At 41.5% G+C, this 18770-nt stretch overlaps 1 protein-coding gene across 9 annotated transcripts in view; it reads left to right on the top strand.

Moving 5' to 3' along the window:
* Window positions 1-18770, top strand: part of LOC121715455 (WSC domain-containing protein 2-like) — a 189310-nt gene that overhangs the window by 132416 nt on the left and 38124 nt on the right. For all 9 annotated transcript variants that reach the window (XM_042101216.1, XM_042101223.1, XM_042101221.1 and 6 more), the window contains one exon: window positions 5286-5470. In XM_042101216.1, coding sequence (XP_041957150.1) covers window positions 5286-5470 — 185 coding nt within the window. The remainder of the gene's footprint in view (window positions 1-5285; window positions 5471-18770) is intronic.

Below are 18770 nucleotides of genomic sequence, written 5' to 3'. Positions count from 1 at the left end.
TCGGTCAGGTAATCTGTAATCCAGGTTACCAGGTGAGCGTCCACACCCATCTGCAAGAGCTTGTCTCCCAATCTGAGGGGCTGGATGGTGTTAAAAGCACTTGAGAAATCAAAGAACATGATTCTCACAGCACTTTTCCCCTTGTCTATGTGGGAATGTGTCCTGTGTAGAAGATAAGTGATGGTATCGTCCACGCCCACTTTCTCCTGGTATGCAAACGGTAACGGGTCTAGTGCATGGCGTACCTGGGGTCTGAGCATACCTTAGACCAGCCGCTCCATTGTCTTTATCACATGCGATGTAAGAGCGACAGATCTGTAGTCATTAAGCTCACTAGGGTGTGGCTTCTTAGGGACAGGGGTGAGACATGATGTCTTCCACAGTGTTGGAACTTGTCCAAGGCATAGGCTCAAATTGAAGATGTGCTTCAGTGGCTCCCCCAGTTCAGCAGCACAGGCCTTGAGTAGTCTTGGACACAGTCTGTCAGGCCCCGCTGCTTTATTGCTGCGCAATTTCTTTAGTTGGACTGTCACTTGATCTGTTGTAATGGTGAGGGGTGTAAGGGGAGGGGAGGGGGAGGGGTGCATCTGGGATCTGTGTGTCTGATGGCTGTTGACTGAGGTCGTTGTCACCTCATTGTTCGTGATCGCCGTGTGGGGGAGGGGTGCAAAATCCAGTGATGGTGGGGGTACGATAGCCTGTGATGATGGAGGTGAGTGTTGCACTGGTATTGAGGGGGTGTGGGTGTGGGGGCTGGGGGATGGTGGACAGACCACCGCCATTGGAGCTGGAGCAGGGCAGTGAAACCTGTCGTAAACACTAAACAATCAATTAACATACAATAGACAAGACAGACCCTGAGCCCCAAGCATAAATATATTACATATGTCACTAGCAGAGTTAGCAAAATACATTGTTAAATAATAGACTTGGTTACATGTGGAAAGACTGATCATCGAGGCGGCTTGATCAGGACCGTCTCGAAATCCCCCACAACAAATTAATATAATGGAGCAGTCCAATACCGCCCGAACCAATAAACAGTCCATAGCATCCAATCGGCCCTCCTTTGCCACCGGACCTTCAGAAGCCGGAACGAGAGGACGACTCCATGAACGAAAGTTGGTAGCTATCGGTTGACAAACATTCATACGTTACCCAAGCTTACGTGTCTAACTCAGACAAACAATAAACATGCCACCATAGCTAATAGCTCCGTCTTGTGTCCTAGCCGCATAGCAATGGCCCATGTATGAGTGTAGGCCTATGTGTTGTGTGTGTATGTGTGTGCAAGTAACAGCTGAGTGTACAGGATGAGTGCCGACAGGTCACCAGTCATGTGCAGTCGTAGCCTCGGTGTCATCCTCAGCAGGGACATCTTTAAAAAGACAATAAAATATTAGTTTGAGGGTATGTCTTTTTTATTATCACAGACTGACAACTGTTGAGAAATCCATCTGCTTGAAACTCATTATCCATTTTAATGTGAAAACATACAATTGAATCTTTAACATTGACTCTACAAGCATGCACTTCCAACTGCACTCTTTCTGCCTCCAGCGCCGTCTCTTCCTCTCTCTCTGACCAGTCTCCATCAGAGCTCTCAGTCTCACTACTAGGCATTAACCTCTTAGCCTCATCAAAATGACACATTTACCAATGAACACAGTTCTTCAAGAGACACAGACATTGTTGCTGTAAAAAGAGTAAACAACAAGTCATGTAACCAAAATATTAGTGTTAGTTTGCCTCGACAGGCTACGGCAAGTTTACCATCATGAAGAAGCCTGCTAGTTGATGAACATTTGTTTACAACACTGTCATAACTCCGCTACAATAGCTTATTTCTGTGCTGACAATGATCTGAGTAGGATAGGAAAAGTTCTGTACATCTCCGGTTAACATACTGAACTAACGGTGTATGTTTGCAAAAGCAGTAACGACAATGTTAGGCTAACGTTACTGGTGTGCAAATTATTTTCTGTCCACACGCTAACGATAATGTTAAGGTTACACACCCACCAGGTCAAGATTTTTTTGGCCTGATAGACTACATTGGCGTATAACAAATCTGACCAATATGGTTACTGAGTGTAATGTCAGATGAGGTTATTACTTGTCTCATGGAAAACCTTGATACACTGTAAACTATAAGTTAGCTAGAACCTAACTAGCTAACGTTAGTGAGAGAACAATTTCTTGTCACTTAATATCTTCAGAAACACTAGTATCACACAATTATCATTATAGATCAAATGAATGTACGGCATATTTGTACATTTGAATCCCCTTAAGATCATTTTAAAAACATTCTAAGGAGATACTTTCCATAAAAAAGAAGTTGATATACTGCGGACAAAAAATCATGTAAGATGGATGTTGTGACTTGTTCAGCTTTGCTTTTGTGCGGCTCCTCAGGATGACGAGGGCGTGGAGATACGAGGTATTGCAGACAGTTGGAGGGTCCAATGGAGTTAAGAGATTTAGTCCCAAGCTATTTTCAACACTTTTCATTGGTTACATTTGTTTTAAACTTACAGACTGACGTGAGGATTGACCAATAATATTGATTTATGAAAGAGAAAAAAAAAGAAAAAAATGGAGTTACGAGGTTTCCGCCCGACTGCGACAATATGTACCCTAGCAACACCTTATCAACCACCCCACCCCCATCCTCAACACACACACAAAAAACACACACACTTACATCATCACTGTCATCACCTCACATACATACAGCACACTGCTTGCTACAGTAAGCCACCTCTACATACTAGCTGCACACTGCCCCCCCCCCTCCCTACATACACAGCACATTGTCTTCAGGATCTTCTCCAACACACATCCTCTACATACTTACGGCACACTGCCCCACCTACCCACACACACACACTACACACACACAGTCACTGCTCCACTCCCCTCCCGCCCACACACACATCTTCACTGTCATCACTCACATACATCATACATACAGTACTCTGCTTGCAATAGTAAGTCCCTTCACCATACTTGCAGTACACTGCCCCCCCCCCCCCCCCCCCCCCCTCTCCCCTACATACACAGCACATTATTTCATCAGGAAGCTTCTCCAACACACATCCCCAGCATACTTACAGAACACCATACAGAACCCCAATCCCAATCCTCCCCCACCTTTCTTATGCAGCCCTTGCCACTTAATCTACTAAACCCCTCTTCTACTGCACTTTTTACCCCCCCCATAAATGCACAAATAGGCTGACACCAGACATAATTTCACTGCATTTCTTACTTCCAGTAACTATATGCATGACAATAAATTTCCTTGTATCCTTGTATTTCTTTTCCTGCTATTAAGAAACACATGTCTGTTAAACCCATCCCTAAATGATAAAAAAGTAAAAATAATTTTGAGTTAGTATATTCGTATAATATGTCATTTGCCACCGCTGTAAAGTGCTGGAAAAGCTTGAAAATTGACCTTGAAAGTGCTTGAAAAGTGCTTGAATTTGATGTTGGAATAGGTGTACGAACCCTGAAATATATACAGTTAATTTGCACATGTGAACAGATGCCAAAAGAAGAAAGAACTTGTCACTGCCAGACAGAGGAGGTTGATACAGAGGAGCACTTTCTTCTTCACTGTAAAAAGTATGAAGAATTAAGAAAACCCTTTTTCCGTAAATTTAAAACCATCTTCCCAAATTCCAAAGAGCTAAACAAAAATGAAAAAATGGCTATCCTCTCAGGAGAGGGTCCTTCAGCTGCCTTGGCAGCAAATATATCATTATGCCATGTATTGTTTTTTTTCTTTGCCTTCCATCCTTCTTTTACCCTCTATTACCTATATTACATATTTTATATAAGTTTAGATCTATGTATGTTACTCATAAATGTCTATACACTGTTTTGTATGATTGCTTTGTATGAACAAAATTATTCATACCCCTGGCAAATATTGATTCAATGTTGATTTTCTCTTTATCGATATGTTTGTTACTACCACATTGTCTTAGTCAAGTCAAGTCAGATTTATTTTTAAAGCGCATTTAACATGCACATAGTGCAACCCAAAGCGCTCCACAAACAAGACACATAACAACAAGACAAACGATGCAGGCGTAGTCGCCAGCGTACCCATGACATCAAGGCATGACAAATACATTTAAAAAATAACAAATACAAAAAATGCCGGACGGAGCAGCGTAGCCGCCAGCGTACCCGTGACACCAATACATACAATACAGACAAAATTGGAAAATTAGTCCAATTTCCAAACCAGCTGAAAATGTCCAAGGGCAATGATGATCCGTGAAAACTGCGCACAGAGCTGTGTCTTACAACCTTTTGCCATGTGGCAGTGTCATTTTTTTGACAAAACAGTAGGCTACTTCAATGAGCACTGAGCAGGCACCATGCCTAAAAGCTGCTGTGTTGTATTTTGCAACAACAACAAAAAAAATAAGGATTTGCGGTTTAGTATGTTGCCACAAAAAGAAAGGGAAGGGAAAAAGAAGGGGTTTGTGGCTCCAGGCAATCAGGAGAGAGAATCCCGATGAGAGGCTGTGGGACCCGACGTCTAAATTTGTTTACGTCTGCGGCAAACACTTTGTTAGCTAAAGTCAGTCAGTCATGCTAGCTAAAGTCAGTTGATGTCCGATGTTAAATATGTCTAATCTAATAATGAAGGAATGAATGAAACTTTGCGAACTAGGAGCTGTGATTACATGTCATAGTTCAGCTCCGAGTCCTGCAACACCTAGCACTAGTGCTATTGTAGTTACCATGGTAATGATAAACAAAGCCGTTCTCATATCGTGGTTGCACTCTGCATGTTAAATGCGCTATAAAATAGCGACACCGGTCAGGACTTGGAAGAGAGTTTGTATAACTCGTCTGCTGGCTGGCCATAGCATTAGATCAATATAAATAGCTATATATAACACTTGGGTAAGGTTCAAAAATGTAATGCACTGAAATTCTCATAGACCCCCATTCAAATATGTCCGGGTAGTTTCACCTAAAAATGCCCGGATGTGTCAAAAAAAGTACCCGGATTGTTGGAGCAATGTATAGATTAAGAAGTTTAAGGATAGATGAGAATGGTTTTATCCTAGAAATATACCAATATTACCCCCTTTACGCATTTGGCAAGCTTGTATTCTATGGATTTCATTATCCATGTGAGCTTATTTCATATATGTTATATACATGTGAATGATGGGGGGGGGGGGGGGGGGGGTAAACTCAATAGTCACCTACTTCATTCTCACCACATCCTTATGCACTATCCTATGTGATAGGGGCTACTGGTATGCTGGCCTGGAGTTTGGAGCAGAGTGCTACTGTGGTCACAAAATTCAAGCATCCAATGTCTCAGAAAGTGAATGCAACATGGAATGCAAAGGAGAGAAGACAAACCTTTGTGGAGGTGCCAACCGACTGTCTATCTACCGCCTGGAACTCAGCCAGGAATCTGCTCGACGCTGTAAGTTAACACTTTCCCATTAGTCCTAGTGTACACGCTGTTCACTCTAGTCCCCTATATCCTATATAATTCCTCTGTTAGGGCTGTGGCCAGCCACAATTCATTGAATCTCTGGCTGTGCTCAAGGAACAATCGGTCTCTTCTTTCATCCACTTTCTCCATGTGCTCCAGCATGTCCTGTTGCTATGACTTCCCTTTTCCTACAAAATAACCCCACACAATAATAGCTTCATTTCAATTTGATAACCATCATTTTTGCCACAGTTACTTCAGAGAAAACATAATTTGTAAATGTCTTTCTTCTAAAATATTCACTATGTTCAGTATGTAGATGTATAACAGCCAGTGGCATAATACAGATTATAGTGGGGTGGATTGCCCTAAAGTGGGAAATATTTTTGCTTTTCGGACTTCAGTAGTAGGCTATATTAAGCTACATTAAATTCACATCACCAATTTTGGTCACAGGACCCTACAGCTTTGGCTTTCCCACAGTTTCACTGACATTCATTAGTTTGGGGGAAAGCTACACTGGAGCTTAGGTGTCCCACATTAGTGTTACGTCTGCCGTAACAGCTGTAACAGGCAGTGTCCCACATTAGGAACATTTTGTATATTTAAAAACCTAACAACATTTGTTTTGAACAAATGGCCATAGCTGCTTGTAGGCGAAAGAATCAAGAGTTTAAAGAGCTGACAAACTAAGTAAAACATACTGCTGTGTGTATAACTAGATGTACCGCAGAGCGGTACAAAATATGACCAGTCCAGCACATTTTTTCCACAAAAATAAATCACGCTGAAAGGCCTATATGATTCTAACTGTCTAACTAAATTGCATTATCCACACTCAATTCTCACTGGTATCTGCTAGACAACAAGTACCAAAACATGATTAGTTCATAGATTTCACATGTAAAATTCATTTTATACAACCCCACCCCCATCTTGCCTGTTCATAATTCTGAGAAATTCTTGAATTGTGTGCATGTGTGCGTGTACACGTTTATGTTTGTGTGTGTGTGTGTGTGTGTGTGTGTGTGTGTGTGCGTGCGTGTGCGTGTGTGTGCGTGCTTGTGTGTTTGCCTGCGTATGTGTGTTTGTGCATGTGCATGCATGCGTACATATGTCTACTGTGTGAGTATGTGTCATACGTATGATTACTGTGAATGTATGTGTGTGCGTGTGTATCTGTTTATGCACATGTGTGCACATGGAATGGGTTAACGTGACCCCTGGAGGCAAACATACGGAAAAAATTGGTCATCCTAGGCCCTACGGTTCTCAAGACAATCACATAAAACTGTGTCTGCCCTACCCTCCTTTCGGGGGTCCAGTACAGCGGGGGGGCTACAGATCAAAACGAAAAACGATGGTTCCATGCTATCCATGTGGGGTTACATGACCACCAAGTTTCGTGTACCCCAGTCTTTCAGTGTCCCGGGAATCCTTGTTGGTGTACGGTCACTAAATGTACACATAAATTATTTTATTGTAAGGCCCCCCATTAACGAAAGTTCACAAAACTTGGCATGCATTCGGAGGGTGTCATAATGATCCTACACTTTCAATTTCGTGCAGTTTTGACCATGTCAGCCAGAGATATTGTGATGAAAACACCTAATTTTTTGCTTTTTAATTTTTAACTAGGTGGCGCTATACATGAAATAAGTGGTAATGGGATGGGTTGACATGCCCCCTTAAGACCAACATACAAAAAAAGGTGGACCTCCTAGGCCCTACGGTTCTTGAGATATTCACAGAAAACTGTCTCCGGCCACCTACAGGCCAGTTGGTGTATAGTAACATAAATTAATTTATTGTGTGGCCCCCCATGAACGGAATTTCACGAAACTTGGCGTGCATTCAGAGGGTGTCATAATGATCCTACACTTCCAATTTCATGCAGTTTTGACTATGTTAGGTCACAGATACCTGCGATTACAACACCTCATTTTTACTTTTTTGTGTTTAACTAGGTGGCGCTATACATGAAATGAGTGGTTATGGAATGGGTTGACATGGCCCCTTGAGATCAACATACAAAAAAAATGGTCCTCCTAAACCTTACGGTTCTCGAGATATTCACAGAAAACTGTGTCTGCCCTACCCTCCTTTCGGGGGGTGCAGTCCAGCGGGGGGGCTACAGATCTTTTGCCGGTCAAGTCGGCGGCGGTGTGTACGTACATTCTCTGGTACAGCTTAGATTGTTAATACAGAATGTTTTTGAACAGTTTACTTAATGAGCTGCTAAAAAACGTAGGCTGACATTGATGTGAAGATTGAGTGAAAGCCCAGACAGGATATTAAGAATGACAAACTAGTGAAAGAATGTTTTGAAACATTCAGATTTAAAAAAAAAAATAAAAATATATATATATATATATATTATTTATAGTATATATAATAATATTTATTTTGGAATGTGGAAAACATCCCACTTCGTTTTTATTTGGTAATATTTAAGTTTTTTTATATTGTTTACATTTGTATTTTTAAGTTATGTATATTGTTAATGGCACAGATGACATTTTATGTTTTGGCCCTTCAGTTGAGTTGAAAATAAAATGGACACAACGAAATAACAAACACTTTTAATCACGAAAGATTAGTCGATAGAAAATTAGCCTAGTCGTTAGTGGCAGCACTAATCCCATCGTTTACAGAGAAAGAGACAACTCATTCTACTAGCATTCGCTCTGTTGATAGTTTAGGCCAATCTTTCAAAAAAGATTAATAAGCTGATTGTGTTCATTTAGACACTGAATAAACATTGATGAAGCGGACCCTGGAAGATTTCTTTGGGGGGTAAGTTAATGCTGCAATTGCCATATCAAAAGAATGTAAATAAAAAAAACATGTAAATCAGTTTATACTTTTTACATATGGGTCATTCTGTGTCACATACACACCTAGAGCAGTGGGCAACCCCTTAATCCGGTGCCCGGAGAGCAGTTGGGGTTAGGTGCCTTGCTCAAGGCACCTAACCCCAACGGATCCGTGGATGTGGATATGGGAGAGCGTTGTTCAATCACTCCCCCTACCCACATTTTTCCTACCAGTCAGGGATCGAACCGGTCGAAGGCCACGGATGCCCCCGGTGATAGAGATTGAAGATGTAAACCCAGTGTGCAGAATCAGTCATTTTGATGTATGAAACTATGCATTTAGTAGAAAAGCCCTAAAGAAAGGCACAACCAGCAACCCAGCTCTCAGCAATGGCAGTGCTAGCAGCGGCAGCCCAGCGTCAGCTTTCATCAGTGGTAGCAGCGGCAGCCCAGCGTCAGCTTTCAGCAGCGGTAGCAGCAGCAGCCCAGCGTCAGCTTTCAGCAGCGGCAGCCCAGCGTCAGCTTTCATCAGCGGTAGCAGCGGCAGCCCAGCGTCAGCTTTCAGCAGCGGTAGCAGCAGCAGCCCAGCGTCAGCCCTCCGCAGCGGTAGCAGTAGCAGCGGTAGCAGTAGCAGCGGTAGCAGCAGCAGCCCAGCGTCAGCCCTCAGTTTGCCAATTTGTTGGACTCTGGCTCAATATGAACACTTCAAAACCAAATACTCGTTCATATTCCTATCTAATAATGCACTGGGATGTGAAATATGCAGAGATGCAGGGTCACCAGGTGTGCTAAGATCTGGTTCAAACAAATACACTTTTTCATCAGAGTGGCAATATGGCAGAGTTAAACCGTATGGGGATACTAAAGACAAGCAGATGAAATCGTTACGAAAAAAAATATGCGAGCATGTAACATCGCATAGCCACAAATTAGCCGAGACTATCTGTGAAAAAAAAGAAGAAAGTGCATTAGATGCCAGCTTCCTAAAAGCACAACAAGAACAGCTGTGCACCACTGAGAAGGTGTTTAGAACGGCATATCACATTGCCAAAAAAAATCGCCCATACACAGATCACCCTTCACTTATCGACCTACAGCGCATGAATGGTCTTAATATGGGGAGAGTTTTGCACACTAATGTCACATGCACAGATATTGTTAATTTCATCTCAGAAGAAATGAAACATGCCCTGATGACCAGCATCAGGAATACAAGGCCCAAAGTGTCCATCCTGATAGATGAGAGCACGACACTAAGCAAAAAATCTTGTTTAGTTGTATATGTTCGCACATCAATCCAAAATTCAGACCCACTCACTTTTTTCTTAGAGGTTATTGAGCTAGAACAGACTACTGCAGATGGCATCACTGATGCATTGCTCAAGTGTCTCATGGACAATGGGTTAGACGATGAGTTTCTGAAGCAGTGCTTTCTTGGCTTCTGCTCAGATGGGGCATCGGTGATGCTGGGTAGAAAGGCAGGGGTGTATGCGAAGCTAAAGGCTAGGTATCCAGCAGTGGTTGGCTGGCACTGCCTTAATCACAGGCTAGAGCTGTCAGTTGGGGATGCCGTAAGGAGCTGTGTGGAAACCAACCACTTCACCAGTTTCCTGGATAAGCTGTACTGCCTTTATAATCAGTCCCCAAAGAATTTGAGGGAACTGGATGAGGCTGCATCAGTAGTGGGCACACAGTTGAGAAAAATAGCTCGTGTGTTAAATGTGAGATGGGTTGCCTCATCCTACAGGACAGTTGAGGCTGTCTGGAAGATGTATGGTGCTTTGCACCAGCACTTTATTAGTGCTGCTAAAGATACATCGAGGACCTCGGCTGAAAGGTGCATGTATGAAGGGCTTGCAGCTAAATTATCGTCAGAGGGTTTTGTAGTCAATTTGGGACTAATGTTGGATGCTCTAGAGGAGCTGAAAGACTTGTCTGAGGCATTGCAAAACAGAGAAATTCGTCTCTCAGAAGGGTTAAAAAAAGTTAAACGGCAGGCTGATGTTTTTTTAGCAATGATGGAGACACCAGGCCCTCATTACCAGATTGCCTGTCAGGCTGTTCAGGATGGAGTTTTTAAGGGGGTTCCGTTGAAAACTGGTGGGAGACAAATAAAAATAAATTGTGAAAAGTTTTTTCATGCACTCAGTTGTAGCATGCAGTCCAGGATGGTCCCAGAGCATGAGCTGGAGCTTTTCAATCAGATAAATGTCTTGTCACCTGACACCTGGCCCTCTCCAGTGCCACTCTTGTATGGAGAACAGGAATTAAGGCAACTGTGTGATAGTCTGGCAATTAATTACTGCAGTGTCAAACAGGGTTACAGGGACTACAAGGAAAACCCTAACATGTCAATTAAAGAGGGTCTTCTGAAACTAAAACACACAGTAGACACACTGGCTGTGAGCACAGCTGAATGTGAAAGGGGATTTTCAGCAATGAATGCTATTGTTTCACCACTGAGAAATCAGCTGAAGATTGTGAATGTGTCCTCTTTAATGTTCATAAAGTTAGTGGGTCCACCACTAGAGTTGTGGAACCCAACTAAGTTTGTTAGGAAGTGGGTGATGACCAGGAGGTCAGCAGATCATGCTGCCTGTAGACAAAGGCAGCATAAACCTGAGGAGCCTGCCTTTACTCCTATTTGGAAGCTGATGAATGCATGAATAAGTAAATGTGATATATTTAAAGTGTAAACTGTTATGTCTGCACACAGGTGCCTCAAGTGTTGTTCGGGTTGTTTCGTAGCCATTGAGTTGAGTAATTACCTGTAATTAATGTGGTTTAATCAAACATAACATAAACTGCCAAAAAAATGATTCTCTTAAATCAACATAATTTTCTTGTTTAAAAAACAATATTTTCAAACATGTTCAATTTCATACATTTTCCGAGGGTGAAATCTGTTGCCTGCCTGTTAACATTAAAGGTAAAAAATAATGAATTGTGAATTGTAAAGTATTTCTCTTTGTTTGAATAACTACATACATTAATACTGGAAAAAGAGCCCCTTTGGTATAAGGACACATTAAGTCATTTTACGGCGCGATTTTGAACGATGACCATTCACCGTAAATAAGGGCTCCCCCTCCCTACAAAAGCCAATTTAACCACTGGTAGTGAGTATGATCAGTGAAACATAGCCAGATGTTTCCTTACCTCTTCTAAATCCAGTGTGAGTGTCTGTTGTTGATGGTGGAGGCGTTTCATTAATGGGTGCCACCGAGTCGTTGTTTTCACATTGGACTTTTTGTAATACAAAAATACAAGACGAGTATTACACTACAGCAAGTCTCAGTTAATTATGAAATCTTTTCTCATGTTGATCAGACGGTCAAGACAATCCAGTTCAGGACAGGACTACACTGACAGCCTAGCTGTTGTAACTTTAACGTTACCGTTAACATTAACAACTTTACCTAAAGAACTGGAAGCAAGCTAGCAGCTACACAAACACACCCATAGCTAATCAACAAGTAATGTTAGGTAAGTGAGTAACATTATACAACATGCAAAATTAACAGAGTAACTGTTACATTTAAAACCACACCAACTTTTAATACAAACAGATGAAAACTCACCATCTTCACACAAAGGACCAGCGTTGAGGTCGCACATAGCTTCCAGTATCTCCGTAGCACTAACGTTAGCTGTAGCTAGCTGAGTTAAGAGCTCCCCCTGGTTGATTAGCAGGTTGTTTTCCAATTACGTTGTGCAGTAATTGGTCTTCAGTTTGTCTGAAGTTTGGTCTTCAGTTTGGTCTTCCCGGTCTTCAGTTTGCTTCTTCCAGCACCACTTCTAGATAGTTCTCTTTTATAATCTCTGTACTCTTTCTTTATTTTCTTTCTTTAAGTTTGTTTGTTATTTGGTCCAGTGTTCTTTTAAAGCCTGCCATCTCTAATTGTCCCTGTTGCTCATATATTTTACCCTTTCTCACAGCCCCGTCAGATTTTTCTTGCATTTCTGTTGACGTCCAAACACTTATTAAAGTGTTTATTTCCTCAGTTGACCACTGTTGAATTATTCTCTGGTTTTCAGTCATGGTAGAAACTAGCCTATTTCTGCTGGGGGAGAAAAGAAATGGCTACGGGAATCCTTCTTGCTGTCGGGGTAGCTCCGCCTACAACCTCTATGACGTTTGTGGTGCCCGACTTTGGGACCAGCAACTTCACGGAGCCATGCCGGTGCTAGCTTTTGAGCACCAGCACCTGACATTTCTGGTCGGAATGCGCAGAACTGGTTCTAGATAAGGCACCGGCCCGGTACCGGTACCGGGGTAGTCGAAATGAGCTCTTAGTAATCTTGGGTACCTGGCACACCATGTCAAACCAAAAGTAACAAGTCTAGGTTTTATCTTAGACACAGAGTTAAAGGAACCGTATGTAAGATTGTGGCCAAAACTGGTACTATAATCACTTTCAAATGACTGTAGAGCGGTGTATTCCCTCCCCCTCCCGCTGACTGGCAGAGCTGGCAACCCAGATGCCGAAACACTACTGACTTCGTGATTAGTAGATAGGTGGATGGTGGCGCATCAGGCCAAAACACAACATCAATATCAGTTGAGGGCTGCCACTTCACTTTTTAAATGACAATATACTGTTGTCAGTGATATTCTTGAAGTATCACCAGGGTCTCTAAACATGAACTCGAGCATTGACAACATTGTTTGTGTACACAGAGTTACTGAAAAGAAAGGTTTTGGCAAGAAAAACAGCTAAAACTGCTTAAGTGAGTTGTTCTTTTTTGTAAACTCACAATGTTCTCAATAGCACTCCTATTCAAAAGGCCATTTGACCCAAAAACATCAATACGGTCAATCTTAAAAGGGGTGCTTCCGTCCTAATTATGCTATTTAAACGAATGTTTGACTCGGGTACATTCACAAAAAGACCCTAGGTTGCATTTTGGCGAGAGTTACACTTTAAAGGAACCTTATGTAAGAAATGTATTTCAATTAATCATAAAATGGCCCTGATATGTCACAAGACATTAAGAAATCATGTTCATTTCAAATACTTATATCACTGACAACAGTAATCCGGTCAGGGAAAAAAAAGTGAAGTTGCAGCCCTCAACTGATGTTGATGTTGTGTTTTTTCATGTCATGTTGTGTTTTGGCCTGATGCGCCACCCTCCACCTATCTACTAATCACAAAGTCAGTAGTGTTTCGGCATCTGGGTTGGTAACCTCGAGGGAGGGGGAGGGCATACACCGCTCTACAGTAATTTGAAAGTGATTGCAGTACCAGTTTTGACCACAATTTTACATATGGTTCCTTTAAGTGACCATATCATTAAAGTTCCTCTGGATGTAATGGCAGACCTCTGAATACTGATGTCCATTTAGTCTTTTTCCAACTTACAGTGGGCGTTACTTTCAAATGGCCACTTCAGTCGCGCATTACGCAGCGTGAAGCTGCATGAAACTTTAGTACCACTTTCAGCCACTGTGCGTCGCTCTGCCACTGTACATCGCTCTGTCAGTAGCCTGCCTGCCGCCCCTTCTGAAAAAGCAGGAGGCTACCGTTAAACATAATTGTTGCCGAGAGGAATCCCAGCCTATATTCAATAACATAATAAATCATGCATAATTAAACATTACCTCGATTTAGGCTACTTGGGTATGGCTTAAGGCTTGACTACACGGTGGTAACGAAATAACTGTTCAGAATGAATCTGTAGCCTTGGGTAGGCTTCTGCAGAAAACAATGTTGTTGGCGATTTAATACTATCTAAAGACAGGCTACGCAATAGAGGCTTAGACAACTATGACTCACGTTTTGGTTTCGTAAATTAATTTGCCCTACTTCTTGACTGCAATGTAGTCAATTTACTGCTTGACATGTCATTTTTATTTTTTCTGTACAATAAACAAATACATCTGCTTTATGCCGCAGAATTACATTCATATTTGGCTGACTTCTGCAGACGCGCAAAAAAACACTGCCACTTCCCACTATATTCCACTGATCACACATCAGACATCAGGGGTGCGTTTAGCAACTAACATGGTTAAAACTATGTAAGTACGACAAAATTGTTTCCCAAATGATAGTTTGAACTATGGTGGTGGAACTATGGTGGTGGAACTAGTCCAATGCATCGTTACACGTTAGTGTTTCCCAAAAGCATAGTAGCAACAAACGTTCGCAACCACTATCGTAAAGTTGTGTAGTTACAACTACACCTCTCGACCTGTGCTAGAATGATAGTAGAAGCATAGTTCCGGGGATCTTCATGTCAAAGACGTCACTGACGCCAGTTATTTGTTTGCAAATTAATAATTATAAATATATTTAGGTTTCTAATTGATATTTACTCTTCTAACCACCATACATTCATATTTTAAAATGCCCAAGGCAGAAAATACATAAATTAAAAGTCAATTTGCAGCCACGTGCACGTAATTCAAAGTCACACACCTGCAGATAATAATAAGGTGCGCACTTTTTGACGAGTCAGTTGAGAATATGTAGCCTATGATTTTCATGGAGGGGGGGGGGGATTCCTTGTTAGTTTACGCAAACCAGGCCAAGAAAGCTGATTCTGATTTTGATAATATGATCTGCACAAAAGATAGGCCTAAACTTAGGTAAACAACGATGTGAATATTGTTGTCAAAATCTTAACCCAGATTCAAACTCTTGGACAGGGGACTGATAACTGCTGTGCAACGGCAGCTGTCATCAGCCGGCCTTAACGCAATGCACCACGGAATTGACGGCGTGTATGGGTGAATAGGGGATAAATAACAATAGAGTACACAACTGTTTCACCAGCACATTTAAATGACATGTGTTAAACGTTAATTCAAAGCAGTGGTTCATTTACAAGGTCAGTCTATATGAACCAATGAATTAACTTAATGACCCTGAGAAAAACAGATTTCACGGATTAAACTAAGGTAGTCCATCATTAAGTCTCTGTTATGTGCAGGTGTGCCCGTTCACGTGCTACTAAACGTCATTAACCACCTTAGTCCAGACTACTGAAGTTTGGAAACTATCATGATCCAAACTTACAAAATACTATGTAAGTACGACAGTATTGGGAAACAGTCGTAACTTACATGTTGGTTAGTTGAGCGATGCATTGTACCACGTTAGTAAAAAGCTAACCTCCGTAGTTGTACGGGAAACGCACCCCAGATCAACTTGTAGGCCATAAGCAATCTGCAAATTTTATGAAGCCTATACAGTAGATCACCTGAGACATTCTCACTTGCAATAGACAGATGCAATAGCCATTGGTTAAGTATTGAGTATAAAGCAATTAAGATAGTAGCCTATACAAAAAGTGCTTCATACTATCATAAAAATTTGTTAAAACGAATAGCATTTTGCAACTTGACAAAACACCGGATTAAATATCGTAGGCACAGGAGAAAACTTGTACTGGCCCGTGGGGAGATCACATGCCAGTTGCCTCTCCCTTCAGTGCTATGACTCTGTTGATGACTTTGTCCAGATGGTCTATGTATTTATTGCAACGTTCGGCTGTGAGTTTGTTTCCCCAAAAAAACTCTATTGCAGATATCAATGCGTCTTTGTTCATGGGTTTGACCTCACAGCAGAGGCTTAGACAACTATGACCCGTTTTGGTTTCGGATATTAATTTGCCCTACTTATTGACTGCAATGTAGTCAATTGACTGCTTGACAGATTATTTTTATTTTTCTGTACAATAAACAAATACATCTGCTTTATGCCGCAGAATTACGCACTTGGCCAGCCTATAGAACGGGCACATTTTGGAGAGAATAGAGAATGTACGCACGCAAGAATCTGTAGGCTATTTGTGGTGGGTTACCAGCAAACAATGTTTAATGCATTCATTTAAGACGTCAAACGTTTTCTAAACAATACAAGCAGAAAGGATGCAGCAGGCAGCAAATGTAGAAAAGTAATTTCCAGTGGAAGAACAAAATGCTGAATGAAGCCCAAAGATATGAAGGCATATCTGGCAAGTTGTTATTTTTTGAAGACGTAAATGGTTGGGCTATAGGCCTAGTCAAGTTTGCAAGAAGGAGACATAACGTGTGAGCATGCCACACTATCCACAGCTGTGGTAGCGGGGGGTATGAGGATTACTATTAGCGCAGGATTTATATAAAATTCTTCAACAGAAGGCCTGCCTCGAATGCAGGCTTGCCCAAAATAAAGGCCTGTGGTTTGCGCAGCCTACAGTAAGTAGGTCTTAGTAAGTTAGGAGTCCTCTCAACTTCTTAAGCTGTCTCAGAGGTGGAAAGTTGCGTTCGTTGGGGGCAGGACCGGATTAACAATTCATAGACCCCCGGGAACAAAATGTCTGATGGCCCCCCCTGCCCCCCAGCCAACGTGAATCGGGTGGTCAGTTAATAGGCCTATATCGTGAAGATATGTCTTGCCATTTAAGGCACGAGCGCATCTGTGAGGCCAAGCCTCACCAAGTAGCCCCTTTGTTTACAACTAACATTACATTTAACTAGATGTACCGCATAGCGGTACAAAATATGACCGCCGCTCAGTCCTGTACATCCATTCCGCGAAAATAAATCACACTTCAATTTGTCTCCATATTTTACTCCATCCCCCACTCTTGAAACTTTTGTGTATGCTTGTTTGGCATGCCTGAGTGTGTGTGTGCGGCTGCACAGAAAGTAGCCTACTGGTGATGAAAAGGTGAATAGATTGTAGAATAGCCAAAGAAGATGTAGCATTGTTATAAAACCTTTAAAATCTCTAAACAATCACAAGTAGGGCAGTTCATCACAGTTCATCCATTGCAACTGGATTGATGAAAGGTCACTTACACCTGTAGGCTACATTGTATTTGGGAAAAGCAAAAGGTATCAGCATAATGTTATTTATTTATTTATTTTTTATGTATTTATAAACAAAAACATCTCTGTCAGTTCCATGCCGTTTTCAACAGCTATCAAAAACAAAGGTCATTTTTGGATGGATGGATTTTTTGTGAATGTTTCTTCTTCTACATAAGATTTTAGTCATCTTTAGTTCATGTAATACTTTATTGTCAATGCACAAATTAAGTAACAGTAGTCTGAAACGTTATTGTTAATGCACAAATTAAGTAACAGTAGTCTGAAACGAAATGCTGTTTTACATCTAACCAGTGGTGCAAATAACTGACATGTCCAAATGGGCCTTGATGAAATGCGTCGCTAGACTGTTCATACACATTTTAACGGGCCAAAGTTGAAGAGCTTCTGTCCGTTATTGTTTGTGCAAATATAGGCTGATTCATGTTCCCTTGCATTGTGTAACTGAGGTCCATGGCTAATCTGGCTTTCATCAGACCAAGCTCAATCTTTTAAGAAATCAAAAAATAAATAGCGGGCAGATCAGGCTGGGTTCACCCAGCCTAGTCCATAGGCACCCGATATTGTTTAATTTTCAGATTGAGATATACACGCTCTGGCTATTCTAAATGCAAAAATGCATTAGAGTTATGACAAAACTGTAACTAACAAACTAGATCCTAATAGAAAGCTGTTAGCTTCCCTAAGCTACAGGTAGGATTATAAGGTAGGCCTATTTACAACATAAATTGTCAATAGGCTATGCTGGCGACACAAATAAAATCTCCTTTGGAAACCAATGGCTTACGACTTACAGTATCAAGCGGACTTAAACTGCCATATCGTGGCGAAAAGTTGTAATAACATTCACGCAGCTCCATGAGTCAAGGAAAGCGCGAATGAAGTAGCCACTTCTAAATGGGACCCACTACACAGTAGCTTAAGGTGTGTTGCTAAAAGCAGCCATAATGAAATGAAGGTGTCATTGTTTGGATACTTCACACACACGTGCTTTTTAATTTCACAGACTACAACTACCAAGCTGGAATCAAAGCACATCGATTCCCCTCTCACACCCTGCACGCACTTAAAACAAAATAAACAGGCGTCTCAGTCTCACGCATGTATAGGCAAAACTGTATCAAAGTCAAAAGTCAAAGTCAGCTTTATTGTCAATTTCTTCACATGTTCCAGACATACAAAGAGATCGAAATTACGTTTCTCACTATACTCACTCACTACTGTATCAGACCGGTGTAACGTTGGTAAATCTTCCATTGCACAGAATGATTTTGTAGCACGTGCAATAAATGACAGTCGAAAGATACAAACAGTGCTGCTATCAATTTGCTTGGTATAACCGCATTTATAGTTTTCTACAAATGCAATCAATCAAATGGGCCTCCATCACTCAACCAACGCTAACGGTAACATTACCTAGGTCCTTATTGATATCACAAGATTAACGTACCTGCAGTAAAAACCAAGCATGTCCGATAAACATCCTCAGATTTATTTCGGCTTCAAGAAGAAATGGGAATTACACTTCATGTGAACATCGTCCTGTCCTTATTAGATGTTCGCTGCGGTAAATTACAGTCCTTGTAGGAAGTGTCCATTGTTTTTCCCCAACCCACTTTTAACTTCCAACAAAATTACGTCTCACTGC

The sequence above is a fragment of the Alosa sapidissima genome, chromosome 8 (assembly GCF_018492685.1).
Source record: "Alosa sapidissima isolate fAloSap1 chromosome 8, fAloSap1.pri, whole genome shotgun sequence".
In the NCBI taxonomy this organism is placed as follows: Eukaryota; Metazoa; Chordata; class Actinopteri; order Clupeiformes; family Clupeidae; genus Alosa; species Alosa sapidissima.
This window is presented reverse-complemented; position numbering and strand designations above follow the sequence as displayed.